Source organism: Mastomys coucha, chromosome X (genome assembly GCF_008632895.1).
Source record: "Mastomys coucha isolate ucsf_1 chromosome X, UCSF_Mcou_1, whole genome shotgun sequence".
Classification (NCBI taxonomy): domain Eukaryota; kingdom Metazoa; phylum Chordata; class Mammalia; order Rodentia; family Muridae; genus Mastomys; species Mastomys coucha.
In genome coordinates, this window is record NC_045030.1 from 73,284,638 (window position 1) to 73,299,201 (window position 14,564).

The 14,564-nt window shown below is 38.7% G+C and overlaps 1 protein-coding gene across 5 annotated transcripts in view; it reads left to right on the top strand.

The window, feature by feature from the left end:
* The window catches only part of Mtm1 (myotubularin 1), a 107,524-nt gene that overhangs the window by 70,624 nt on the left and 22,336 nt on the right, over nt 1–14,564 (top strand). For 4 of the 5 annotated variants that reach the window (XM_031363465.1, XM_031363454.1, XM_031363475.1 and 1 more), the window contains 3 exons: nt 6,711–6,794; nt 9,241–9,390; nt 14,192–14,380. In XM_031363465.1, coding sequence (XP_031219325.1) covers nt 6,711–6,794; nt 9,241–9,390; nt 14,192–14,380 — 423 coding nt within the window. Of the gene's footprint in view, nt 1–6,710; nt 6,795–8,419; nt 8,475–9,240; nt 9,391–14,191; nt 14,381–14,564 lie in introns of those variants that run through there. The other variant, XM_031363495.1, reaches the window with a different exon arrangement.

Genomic DNA, 14,564 nt, shown 5'->3' on the forward strand with positions numbered 1-14,564 from the left:
TGTGCCTATTTGCTCGAGGTTCTTCCCTACTTTCTCTTCCATTAGTTTCAATGTATCTGCTTTGATGGTGGTCCCTGATCCACTTGGACTTGAGCTTTGTGCAAGGAGAAAGGAATGGATTGATTTGCATTCTTCTGCATGCTGACCGCCAGTTGAGCCAGCACCATTTGTTGAAAATGCTGTCTTTTTTCCACTGGATGGTTTTAGTTCCTTTGTCAAAGAATAAGTGACCATAGGTGCGTGGGTTCATTTTTGAGTCTTCAACCTTATTCCAGTGATCCACCTGCCTGTCTCTGTAACAATACCATGCAGTTTTTTATCACTATTGCTCTGTAATACAGTTTAAGGTCAGGGATGGTGATTCCCCAAGAAGTTCTTTTATTGTTGAGAATTGTTTTCACTATCTTTTTTTGTTTGCTTGCTTGTTTGTTTGTTTGTTTTTAGTCCTGATATTCTTAGCTCTAACTCCCAAGTACTATGAGTACAAGTATATGCCACCACATCCAGCTCTTTACCCGCTCAGGATTCATAAGATGTTTGACTGTCTGGAAAGGCCAGCCTTCCTTTGTTCCTCTTCCTTTTTATCTCTTTCTCCTATAGTTTTGCTTAGCCATTCAATGCCTTTTTCGTGGTAGGGCCTGCAGACCTAGAACTGATATCTATTACCAGAATGGTGTAGATAAGCAGATACATATAGTTAGAGTGCTTCATGAGATCTCATGGGGATATTCCTAAAATGCTTTCCTAGAGGAGGCAAATACTGAAAGATGATCAGGGCACCAGTCAGATTAGGCCTAACTAAAGGAGTGGTGTGCAATGTGAAGAAACCAGATAGACTACCAATGTAGGGGTGTGTTGCCTAGAGCCATGGTATATATGTAAGGGTGCTAATCCTACATGGTACTGGGATAAAAGGCAAGCCAAAGCCTGCAGAACCTGTCCAATCTGTTTTTCTTTTCAAAAGGTGTGTGCGTATGCGTGTGCGTTGTGCGTGTGTGTGTGTGTGTGTGTGTGTGTGTGTGTGTGTGTGTGTTTCTGTCTAGTTTTCATAGTACTGGAAGGTACATAATCAACCTACTGCTGGAGGATCATCAGCTTTCCCCAGCTATGATCCCTATGAGGTACAATAACGACTGCCCTGACAAGATTTGTCCATTGGAACAATAATGGCACAAATGATACAGGATTAACCAGCTATTTTGTGATTGAATCCAAAGTCTGCTTCACAAGATAGAACCCATACGTGGCACTGCTATTGGGCCAGAAACCTGTGACTAGATAGGTCATAGACCCTAAAGGAGAAACTAATACTATATTCTGCTAAGTGCACAGAGTTGTAGCAGAACCACTCCTAATGAGTTACTGCTATCCAGATAGATTAGTGCATCTTCCATCCCTCACCATAGAAGCTTCATCCTTTTACAGTAGATGACATTTAACACAGGGACATGCACTGGTCAATTTACAGAAAACAGAACACTGTTACATGCTCAGCCCTAAGTGGGATGTCTTTACCCTTACCCCAAGGTTCAGGAAGAAAGATTTTAAGAGGCAGAGGCAGTAGCTAACTGTAAGGAAACTGTTTTCCAGGCACAGTGGGACTGCTGCAAATATGCACTCTGTGATTGGGATGACATGTAGAAACCCTGCAGAATGAGGCCTAAGATGGAGACACTCCTAGCTGAGGAGGTCTTGGCATTTAATTGCTGCTGCGTGAGAAAGAGTCTGTCTTCTTTTAGGGTGTAACCTCTGGTAGGCTGACCTATATTCCAGGGCAGGACCCACACCCAAGAGTATTTGGGTAACACAATTGATTGTGATGACTTAAAAAAAAAAAAGAAATTAGGGGGGTATGTAGGTTGGGGTGGATCTGGGAGGAGCTGAGGGAAAGGAATCAATATGATTAAAATATATTGTATAAAATTCTCAAAGTATTGTTTTAATTCCTTAGACTGCGGTACCTCCTATGATTCTTTAAATTTGGGGGTTCTTCAGATTTCCAAGAAAACATTTTCTGAAATGAAAAAACCTTGTTTCTTAAGTATAATCTAAAAGGTACAAAATGAGGTGACTGTATATCCTAAAATGGTAGATCAGTAGTTTTTACAAAGGTCATCAGTTCAGAAGAATATCAGAAATTAAAATAAGAACAAAAAGGTCCCTTAAACTCCTGTTAAACTAGTGTGTAGCCTAGGCATAGAGAGCGCCTGTCATCTAAGCGCTCAAGAGGCTGAAGCAGGAGGCATGCCAGGAGCTGAGGCCATTCTGTTCTACATAGAGAATTTCAGGCAAGCTAGGGTTTCAAAGTGTGACCATGTTTGTCTCAAAAAAAAAAAAAAAAAAAAAAAAAAAAAACACCTACAAGCATATAAATGTCAGAAAAGAACCAGTTAGTAAGTAGTTTCCTAGAATCTCGAGGCTAGATATTCAGAGAAATAATTCTGTCTACTTTATCAAAAGAGGTGCTCTTCCTAAAACTCCATGAATGTGTTGCTGTGGGATGGTCCCACTGTTTGAAGGGACTTCTAAAGGTCCGTAGTTCGTCAGTTTATTCCCTGGAATACTTGGTTTTCTTTGTTTTTCTGATGCTAAGGATTTATAACCTAGGCTCTTATGCATGTTAGGCAGTCTTACTACCACACAATACCCAGGGCCCCAAATACTAAAGACATGATATTAATGAAATTGTCTTCTATTTGAGATGATCCTGAGTCTTCATCTTCATCAATCTAACTCTCAAACATCAAGTTCTGAGGACACTACAGAGCAACCCCACTCAGTTAGGAAACATTTACACATCTCAATAAAGTTTTAAACACCCAGTCTAAAATTAAGATACATGTAGTAAAATACCATAATGAAATCCATTACTTTATATACTAACTTAAAATGAGGTTTTAAAAAAATTATCTATATTCTTTAAGCAAATTTTTATATACATGCCATTTTAAAACCACGTCAAAGCAAAAGCTAGAATCTGTTGTTATTTGGAATTTTCCCCCCAAGACACAACAATGCTAAATGTAGCTAAATGAAAATGACAAGCTATATTCTATATGTACAAGCTGGTTTTTCCCTTGGTGCAAAATCAGAGATTTTCATTTCAACTTTGTCCTTTAACATTTTTCAAATGTTACATTGTGCTATTTTTAATGTGGAAAAATGTGCGTGTGCTCTTTTTGTTAGTCTCCACAGCTTGATTAGTAGGTATTGAAACTGATGGAATGCCCAAATACCAACACTGAGTAAAACAAAGAAAGACTTAAACACTTGTTAAATTTTGGTCTAGGCCTGGCTTTTCTACTATCTTGTGCCAGTCTTGACATTTTTCACTTACATAAGATGCTATTGAGGGAAAGTGGCTACAGGGTACTTGGAGTCCCCCTATGTTCTCTATAAATATGTGGTCCCATGATTCTAACTTTAGATAAGAGTCATTGCCCAAATGCCTTGACTATAGATTCTGAAGCATTTTTCTCTAGTCTATCTGTCCTTCTAAGACCAGTGCTCCTAGAAACCCTAGAGACGTTCACTAGAGGTGAGGTAGGACATGGGTATCTTGAAATGGAACCTGGCAAACACCCCAGTTCTGAGGCAGAAGATGGGGTTAGGAAAGGACCATACCCCAAAAGTAAACATCACCCTGAGCAGCAACTCATCACCAGTTCCTGGAAAAACATGTCACTGCTCTGATTTTGCTAGATTAGGAATAAATTGAGAATCATAGGCAAAGAAATGGAACCAGTGCTTAAGCCGTCAGGAGAGTAGAGTCATCCTCACCTGGCCTGTGGCAAGTCAGAGTAGGTACCATCCTCACTAACTAGGAGAACAATTCTGCTTGCTTGATGTTGTGTCCTCTCAATGAGACTTCACTTCTAAGACAGAGTCAAAAACAGGCCCACCCAAGGTTACGTTTGGGAATGTCAATTCACTAATGGAATTCTAATGACCTCAAAGCTCTGAAATGCATTGTCTAGAGGAGAAAATAAAATGCCAGCTGAAAAATTCAGGTGAGGTAAGCCATTAATTTCAGGTTAAAATGTTTCTCAGACAACTTCGGTTAGGCTAGTAATAAGTTACCACTTGTGGGGAACTTTATACTTTTTAATAATATATGGTATATGAATTTTGTTAACTTTGCTTTGATTTCATGCTTAATATTTGTTTTCTTTTCTATAATTATCTACTTTTGTGTTATCCAACAGTGAGCTTCCATTGTAAAATTCTTGCTTCTTTCTCTTATCTAAATCTTTAAGGAAAAAACAAAAAACAAAAACATCTAGAAAATTCCGGGTATGTTCTGCTTTGAAAGCTATAAGCATCTGTTGTTCTAGAATGGTTGTTTCACTTGAGCCACATGGTTTCCCTATAATTAAAAGCTAATTTGTTGGAATGGTGAAAATAGTGGTTTAAGCTTCAAGCATTTTCCATCCTGCACTCTGATACAGCATTGTACATGTTGCTATGTTATTTCCTGAAGAGAAATTTTAGCAATTATGTGATTCAAATTTTTTTTCCAAAAATATTTGAGCTGTGAGTCTAGCTTTTAGTCTCAAGAGTGATCTAGGAGCTCTTCCTGTCACAAATTCTTTGCTTCCTTCCTCAGGGGAGTGTAGGAGTTTACACTGAGGTATGATGTCACCTATAAATATGTTAACCGGTTTGAAAGCTATTGTAGGACACATGCATGAGCTGTAGGTTGGATGTACCTGTGACCATTTCGTCATGTGAAGTGTCATTATGAAAGCAATTTTTTGAGAAAGACCATCTGATAGTTAATGGAGACCTTGTCTTGTTTCGTACTTATGACAAAAAAATTCATTGCCTATACTTGATTTCTCATTAGTCTAAACTGTTAAGAAGATGGTGATGATTTAGACCATATAGTTTTAATCTTCTGATAACAGTTTTGCAATAATTTTCATATAAGATATATGAAGGAGTGCTCAAGGCAACAATTGAGTGTTACTATCAAGGACTGAGACATACTAATGTACCTAGAAAGTGTGGTTGGCCTTGAGCATTCCAAATCTGTAACCACAATCCTTAACTCTCAAATTATGTGCTCTCTACAACTCTGCTCATGTCATAGCATTTCCCCAGCCTGGGTACTGACCAGGGTGGAATTAAATGACCAGAACAGTGATATATCACTGATAGACTTTTTCCTTATGAGAGCAGTTCACCAAAAGTGTGAGGTAAACATCAGTTTACAGACCGTAGTTCTTCTCATTCTTGGCACCAAATAAGTATCAAGTCAGTGTCAGGCTAGGGCCTTGATCAATTTCTTAGTCCTTGATGTTGTCAGACTTGATACCTACTGAGAGTGCTGTATACATGCATGGGAAAATTCAGAGAGACAGTGAGATCCAGCATTTTTGTGGTCAGTTTTTTACCTTAACTTTCTTGCTATTCATACATAGAAAATTGTTGCTGCAAAAAGAAACTTTTCTAAAAATTTCAGGTAATGTAAGGAAGGAACACTGGCATTCAGTGTAATAACAGAAGAAAATAGATAAGGAGATAGATGACTATTGAACAAGTGTCCAGCCATAGCATCTTCAGGGTTTGCAGGGGTTCCAGGACTACACTGTGCCATTCAGTCAAAAAAAAAATCTGTGTTCTGGACCAAGCTCCATTTTAGTTAATATGTGTAGAGAATCTAGAGCCATCTGCCATGTGGAGCATTAGACGCACTTCAACTTTTGCTGTGAGCCAAATGGGAAGACATGGAATGATTTTGGCAGGGTAATGACTTGATCTAACTGAATATTGCAGCATTGTTGCTCTGACCTTAGAGATGTACAGTTGAAAATGGGAATAATCCAGTTACTGTGATAAGTCAAGTGAGAGACCAGAGGGTAAGCAGGTAGTACAAAGACTAATAATAGTACAGTACTTGGCTCAGCCACCTAGGACCATGGGCTTCTCATTGGCTAAACAGAGGAGACTGGAAAGAAACTGGAATTCTGGGTGGAGCTAAGGGTTTGGTTTGTGGTGTTAGCCTCAGAGTCACCCCTGCCCCAGCCTCATGCCTTTGATGTACCTGTGGGGATTGTGGAGTTGACACATACTTCAGAGCAAGGAGCTAGAATGGTCACTAGGGGACAGATGGTATTCAGAGTTAGGAAGTTCATCAATAGTGCCTTAAGAGGTCAGAGTCCTGTTATTTCAGAGGCTGGAACATTGATTCAGAATTCACAGAGAGCAGTTAATTAAGTTTTCTAATGTTTTGTCTCTCTTTAAATAGATAAACATTTCATGACACTCTCTTGAGACAGGTACACTGTTTAATAATCATTCCTGAATTTCTTCTTTTTCTTAGTGACTTTTAACTAATCAGTTGGTAATATTTAGTATTCATAGGTACTTTTTCGTCTAGAAATCTGGTGTGTGTGTGTGTGTGTGTGTGTGTGTGTGTTTGTGTGTGTGTGTGTGTGTGTGTACCATTATTGGAAAAAAACACAAAGATGACATTTGTAGCCATAGAAAATCAAGGTTTTAAAAGTAGTTATTCCTGAAGATAGAAGTTTATGTAAGGCTTCTCTTAATTTTCCACAGTTTTTATTTGTTGCTGTAAGTCTCAATGTGGGTTACAGTTTTATAGTTAATGAATCTACAAAATTTATTTTTGAAAAATTAAAGTATGAACTATTTATAGGCTATCGCTCGACTCTGAAATTTAAACTCCTGTTTCTGGCCTTTCCTAGCCATTATTTGCATTTGTAAATGAAGAGAAGTTTAACGTGGATGGGTGGACTGTTTATAATCCAGTTGAAGAATACAGAAGGCAGGTAAGTGAGTAAATGCAATTGTCTGGCGTGTGTTGAATTGCAAGCATGTATTGGGAAATTATATTGTTGGTCATCTCCTCAAAATAAGTAACAGCCTTGCTTAGTTTGTGTTCATTGCTGTGGTATCATCCATATTTTGTATAATATACCTCATTGTTTTCCTCTTGTAACTACGAAGCTCATTCTTTAGCCATATTCAAACTGATCTGAAAACTGAATGACTAAGTTCTGCTTCCTTTCCTAGATGAGGAACTTCCATTTTGTGGTGTTTATGAAATGAGTCATATAGTGAGGGTCTAGAAAAGCCAAACCTTTATACATTACTTTGTGTGTATATGTAAGCTTAAATATTACTAATCTTTTTATTTAAGTTATATATGTCCTGAATCACATATTCAAATGAGTTAGAACTGTTTTTACAGTTGATATATAATATGCACAAAAAGCTTTATTATTCTCTCACATAAAGGTTATCTGACTGTATGTTCATTTGTGAAAATAAGAGCATGAGGTTTGGAGTGTGGAAATGTCTCAGAAGGTAAACTGCCTGCAACATGAGGACCTGACTTTAGAAACCCAGAACCCATGTTAAAAGCCAAGTGTGTCAGCCTATATCTGTAATCCCATCACTGGGAAGAGATACAAGAAGATCCCAGGGGCTCTCTGGCAAGCCAGTCTGGCCAGTCCTTGAGCTCCAAGTTCAGTGAGACTCCTGTTTCAAAAGATGAGGAAGAGAAGAATACAGGAGACCTGGCATCAGTGTTTACCTTTCATATGTGCGCATACAAGTATAAATGCTTACATCTACACATGCATGTGCACATACACACATGCCATAAATACCATACTTACTACCCTCTACATAGCAAGGAAACAGTCTTCCAGAACCTTTACAAGGAATGTCACAAGCAAGCATATTATGTAACAAAAGCCACAACTTGACCTCTAATATAACAGCTAGGAGTTTTGCAATGGAATTTTTCATATTTCTTCTACGAGGCTCCCAAAATAATTTGGAAATGTTATGAAATGAGCTTTCAAGAATCAAATTAAGGCCAGTTGCTTCTTATGAAAAGCAAGTGAACACAGAGTACAATTCCAGAACCTCAAGCTTGTGAAAAACTTCCTAGCCACCCCTTCCACCATCATGACCCCGATTGACTTCCATTTTCAGTGTTCATCAGTGGTTTGCACATTCATAAGTGGATTTTACCCTGGGGTTAGATGAAACACAGTTATGATGGGTCCTGTGAATCTGCTTTCGGCTACTGTATTTTCAAAGGGTGTGTTCCTTTCACTTTAATGGCCTCTGTTCTAGACTAACTACTTAGATCAAAGAAAGACCATTAGAACATTGTTCATGCTTTATAAAACTCTCTGACATTATGTATGAAAGCATTTTATCTTGTCTTTCATTGACATTGACAATAGTAAGACTTTCCTTCAGTTTAAGCTTCTAGCTTGAAACAGAAACATTTCTTGGTTTTTTTGTTTTTGTTCTTGTTTTTTAAGAATTGCATGCATAGATGAACTTTTTAGGTATTTTCTTCAAGACTGCCATTATATTCAATCTTTTTTTCTTGTAACTTTCTGATGGGACTTAAAAACTCTCTAATTGGACTCAGCATCAGACTCAGCATCTGTTTGGCCGTGGTACATAGGGCCAGACCTAAAGAAAAGGTACAATGTCTGTCCCCAAAGCAAACAGCAACCACGCTCACGTTCATGTGTGTGTTTGTGCATTTGTGAGTATGGGGAGAGAATATTCCACCACCTCTGGTTATTGTCCATAGTGGATATAATTTTTGTGGGTTAATGATAGGTAGGGGGTGGCCTCTGTGTCTCCCTATTATACTAGCAGTCTGCTTAAAATACTGACTTCACTCCTCACACAATTTACAGGATGATCCTGGGTCCCCAGGTTCTTGATTGAAATAACTTGTCGGAGGTGGCGAAATGAACCTCCCCAAAAGGGTTCCCTCCCCCAACCCCAGTGCCTCTTTCCATGTGGGAACAGACTGCACCATTCTGTCTGAAGCATGGAGAGGAACTTACTAGGTCTCTTGGAACCCTCAAGTAAATACAGGTTAACACTGCCTATGACACTTTTCTTTGGAATGGAGGGGAAGGGGTGCATGGGTAGGAGATGAACTTGGGCTTATCTGTATTACACAAAGAATAAAGAATACATCTACAAGAAACAAAATTTCAGATTCCAGAGACCCTGTAGTTGGAGAAATAGTTTAGTTATGGAAACCACTGGTGTTTTGTCCATGTGCTCATGTTGTGTGGATTGTTAATTTAATATCCTTATTGTAAATGGGTAGGCTGCCAATCACTCTGTGGTCAGAGGCATGTGTACATAATGGTAGAAGAAAGACAGAGCCCAGATATTGCAGACAAGAAGTCATTTCATGCTGACTTAATGCTTTCTTTTGTCCTGCAGGGCCTGCCCAATCACCATTGGAGGATAACTTTTATTAATAAGTGCTATGAACTCTGTGAGACATACCCTGCTCTTTTGGTGGTTCCCTATCGGACCTCAGATGATGACCTTAGGAAAATTGCAACTTTTAGATCCCGAAATCGGATTCCTGTGAGTTTCATGTCACATTTCCCTCAGAGGATGCTTTATATTTCATAAGAATAATAGTCATGTAGTTGAGAGGAGCACTCGTTTTCTGATGAGTAATTCCCAAGGACCTACTGCAAACGTAGCACCAGGTGAAATGGGAGAAAGCTGCTTTCTATGAGCTACAAGGCCAGGGTGCAGAAGGAAGACAAGAAAGCTCTAATGAGAGCATCAGTGAGAGGTCACAGCCCACCTCAGTGATACGGGGAAGAAAGTGCAGGCCCTTGGTTGCTGTCAGCATTATGGTGCAATACCTGATGTTGCAGGCTTGAGCTAAATGTTGGCTAAACTGGGCAGCAAAGAAAAGACTAGAATGTGAGAACATGTGTTTGTGCAGGCTTTTCTGCAGATGCTAGGGTGTGCTCATCCCCAGCCTGTTTGCAAGCTGCTCGATCCCCTTAATGAACTGGAGTTGAGTACAGCCTATTCCAGACATTATGCTACCCCGTCACTAAACCTAGCTCACAAAGTTCTCTTTTAGTCCTTAAATATTTATGCACATGTCATACTTTCTACTTGGTACATAAATTTTATTGACTAAAAACTTAAGAGATTGTTTTTTCTTCCTCTGTTAATTTTCAAGAGCTGTCATAATAAGTACATTGGGTTTTGTTTCAAATTAGTAGACGTACAAAAAAACAATGGTAGAAGAAATTAAGTCTTAATGTCACTTTGCCTTTGATTTCTAAGTCTAGACATTCTTGTCCTTAAAAGGATTTTTTAAGAAGAAAACTGTATATTGTCAGTCTATGAGTTCTAATTTTTAAAATCTCTTCCTTCTCTGATTACTGTCTGTTCCATGTCTTCCTGATAAAATTGTACTTGAAAGTATATTCTTTAGCTCAGTTTGCTAAAATGGAAAGTAGACTTAGAATTTCAGTCTTATGTTTTCCTTGGAGATAGTTTTCTGTCCTAGAGCCACAGATTATACTATGACACTGTTGTCTAGTGTGTGCCCTGCTTATAGCAGACAGGGAGACATGGGCTACTAGGCTACTGTGGTATATTTGCATATGTTTGGATTACTATCTGTTCAGCCTTCATTGAACATCTGCTGTATCAAAGATTGTGTGTGCATGTATGTGTGGGGGGGGCGGGGGGATGTTGTGTAGCATGTGGGACAAAAGGGAAAATGACACAGTTGTGCCTAAACCATTGACCTCACTCCCTGTTGCTCTTCATGAGTGACAGTCCAGTGTAGAAAAAAAAAGAATTTAGCATATTATTTAACATGTTTCTCGTACTTTGTCAGGGTACCAACTTATTTTTTCTGAAAAAAAATTAAGGCTAAGCTGTCTTTTTATTTTTATAATGATATATATTAGGTATTATAAGCCTAGTGGTATGGTAATTCAACATACCTTATGATCGTGTGACTCTTAACAATAGGTCACAGAACATTTGTCCAGAAAGTGAATATTCCAGTTATATGAAATATGACTAGTACATAGTTCTTTAAGTTTTTAAATGTAATAATGTAAAAATAGTTGGTAAGAAATATCTCATTTAAACAAAAATCAGGTACACATTGTAATAAAATTCCACTGCTTAGTGAACTCATGCACATACATTATGTTTCTGTTCATGAATGCACATTCCTTTTCTCAAACAAGCAGGCTTGTCTTCATTTTATAGGTGTTAATGGATAAGGAATGTGTGCTCATTTGAGGCATTTAGAAAACATTGGTATGCAAACACCGTCCTGCCCCTATTGAGAAGCAGTACCACCATGTTGCATCCATCCTTCTGGACTTCCTTCTATGCACTGAACTAGCAATGGATCCCAATATGCATTTCTTCCCCAGAAATATATCTTAACCATAACTTTTCTAGATGTGCAATGATTTAATAAGTTTTCTACTGTAAGATTTCTATATCCTTTTTGAATTTTTGCTTTTATAAACAATGCTATGAGCAGGGAGATTATTCAGTGAATAAAGACTCTTGCTGCTAAACTCAACAGCCTGCATTTATCCCTGGTACCAACTTGGTAGAAGGAGAGAACTGATTCCCATAACTTATTTTATGTCCTCTGCACATCCTCTGTGGAATAAACATGCCCAGTCACACACACACACACACACACACACACACACACACACACACACATGAATAAATAGATGAAAATTCTAAAAGGAGAAGGTAAATAATGTTATGATAAACACTTTTTAATTTTAATTATTTTTTATTTTATGTGCATTGTTTTTTTGCCTGAATGTGTGTCTGTGTAGAAGTGTCAGATCCCATGGAAGTAGAGTTACAGTTGTAAAGTGCCATATGGGTCCTAAAAATTGAACCCAGGTCCTCTGGAAGAACAACCAGTGATCTTAACCACTGAGCTATCTCTCTCCTGTCTCCTGTGATAAATATCTTAATAACTACATTTTTATATACATTTAATTATCTATGGCATCTCAATATTAATTTTAATAGCAACAATATAAAGTAGATAATTTAAAATAAAGTACTCTCACATTTTGTACCCAGTCATTTTTATATCAATACCATTTTTTCTAAAGATTTATTTTATTTTATTTTATTTTATGTATATGAGTACACTGTAGCTGTACAGATGGCCGTGAGCTATCATGTGTGTGGCTCCTGGGAATTGAACTCAAGAACTTCTGCCAGCCACGCTCTCTCTGGCCCTGCTAGCTCCAGCCCTGCTCGCTCCACCCCCCAACCCCCAGCTCTTCGTAATTCACTGTAGCTGTCTTCAGAAGCACCAGAAGAAGGCATCTGATCTCATTACGGGTAGTTGTGAGCCACCATGTGGTTGCTGGGATCCGAACTCAGGACCTTCAGAAGAGCAGTCAGTGGTCTTACCCACTGAGCCATCTCGCCAGCCCCAAATACCAATTTTAAAGGTATCCAGAGATCTAGAAAGATGGTTCAGTGGTAAAGAGTTTAAGATACTCTTAGAGCAGAACATAGTTCGATTCTTAGCACCCAAGTGGTGGCTCAGAATAATCTGTAACTTCAATTCCAGGGAATCGATGTCCTCTTCTGGCCTCTGAAGGAACCAGGCGTGCATGTGAGTGCACAGACATACCTGCAGGAAACACACACACACACACACACACACACATACACATACACACATATACAATGCCAGAGTCCTTCGCCTACCCCCTCCAAAAATGTAGAATTTAAGAGGTAATACAACTTTGTAAAGAGTGGCATTTCCTAAGATGACAGTGCAGAGAGAAGAGAAGGCAGCATTTGCTTTTGGCCTGACTTAATTTTCAAGTTTCTTGCATGTGTTACATTTTGCTTCTTTAAAAGTGATCACATGTTTGTCATCACTGTTGAAATAAGGGTCAGAGGAAGTGGATGGGAAGATCTGAGCCAACAGCATAGGTTAGAAGGTGAAGTGTTAATGTAGGCCAGTGGATTTCCCAGGGCTTCCTAAAGATCTGAGCCTTCTTGGCATGTGCTGCCATGTGTTTAAGTGGTCTCTAGCATGACACAAGGATTCAGATATTTCTTCTTATTATGTGACAGTTTCTCAGAAGGGAAACACTTATAGCATCATATTAAACCTGTATGTTCTAAGCATTCATGTTTGTCATGTGCCATTACAGAGAAATAACCTCAAAGTTATCAGGATATTTGATTTCATATTAAGTGAGCCCAAATGGCTATGTTCTTTCATCCTTGTGTCTGTGGCTTATCATTTTGGGAACTGATTTTGCTGGCTATGGAGCTTGCCTCTAGAAGGTAATGTGAGCTCACATTTATTGCATACTTATGGGCATTATTCCTTTTGTCTTCCCAGCAGTCATCTGAGGTCATTATCATTCTCTCCATCTGACTTCAATGCCTGAGGGTAGTGCTTCAGGAGAGCTGGGTGCTCTCTTCATGTCCTTCATATTCATAAACATTCACAGTTGACTTTTCAGTACCACACTGTAGTTATGCATATGTATAGGGCTCAGTGTACTATATCAGTATATGTATATAATACATACTTAGAAAAGCAAGCTACCTGGCATATTCACCACCTCAGACTTATTGCATTGGGAGCACTCAATTCTATTAGCCATTTGAAGTATCAATTACATACTGCTGTCCACTCTAGTTATCCAACTATGCTAAGAAAGCACCTGCAGCATACAGCTCAGTAATTTTCAGGATATATGTTATCAGCAAATATTTATCTGTAGAGTTTTTCATATGCTTTGAGAAGCTAAGAAACTCAGCATCAATGGGCTTGCCAGTCAATTCAAGACTGGCTCTGAGGACAGGCCACCTATCCCCTTCTAGGTATTAGGGATGCAGATTTTACAGTAGAGAGCATAACTCTCCTAGCCACTGAAGTCCTTCTTTGCTTCCTTTCTGTCTTCTTCCTCCTATGTTGCATTTAGAAAGGGGACTGTTGGGGAAAGAACCTGTAGACATAAGTTACCTCTATGGGTACTACACTGATTGCTTAGCCATTCACTGACTGTTCACGTTTTCATAGAATAACAAGTCTAGTACAAGCTACCAAATTCCAGTAACAGTATAAACTTTCTACAGCCTTTCAATAACTCAGCTTTGTTCTGGTAAAAATTAATTTATAGTGTTAATTTTAAAAGAAAGGCTGGTAAACTGGCTGTTCTAATTGTTTCTGAGCAATTGTGTTAAATGTGTGTTCTGATGCCACATACAGTGAAGATTATAAATGAGCAAGTAGCCTGTCTCAGCAGATTCCGTTCATCAAGATTGTCAATTCTAACGATTTCCGGAGACTTGCTAGATTACAGTTTCTGAACTACCACAGGTACTGTCGTGGATTCACCCAGAAAACAAGATGGTCATTATGCGCTGCAGTCAGCCTCTTGTCGGTATGAGTGGTAAAAGAAACAAAGATGACGAGAAATACCTGGATGTGATCAGGGAAACTAACAAACAAACTTCTAAGCTAACGATTTATGATGCACGACCCAGTGTGAATGCAGTGGCCAACAAGGTGAGTGGAGTCAATGGAGACCTACCTTACAGATGAACTGCAATGTTCGCCAGGAATTATTTTACAGAATATATCAACCAATGTGTGGATTTATTTTGAATTTTCATGTAATTATTTTTTAAGTCCCATTGGGTTCTAATCCCAGCACTGGGAAGAGGGAGACAGGAGGATAAGAAATTCAAGA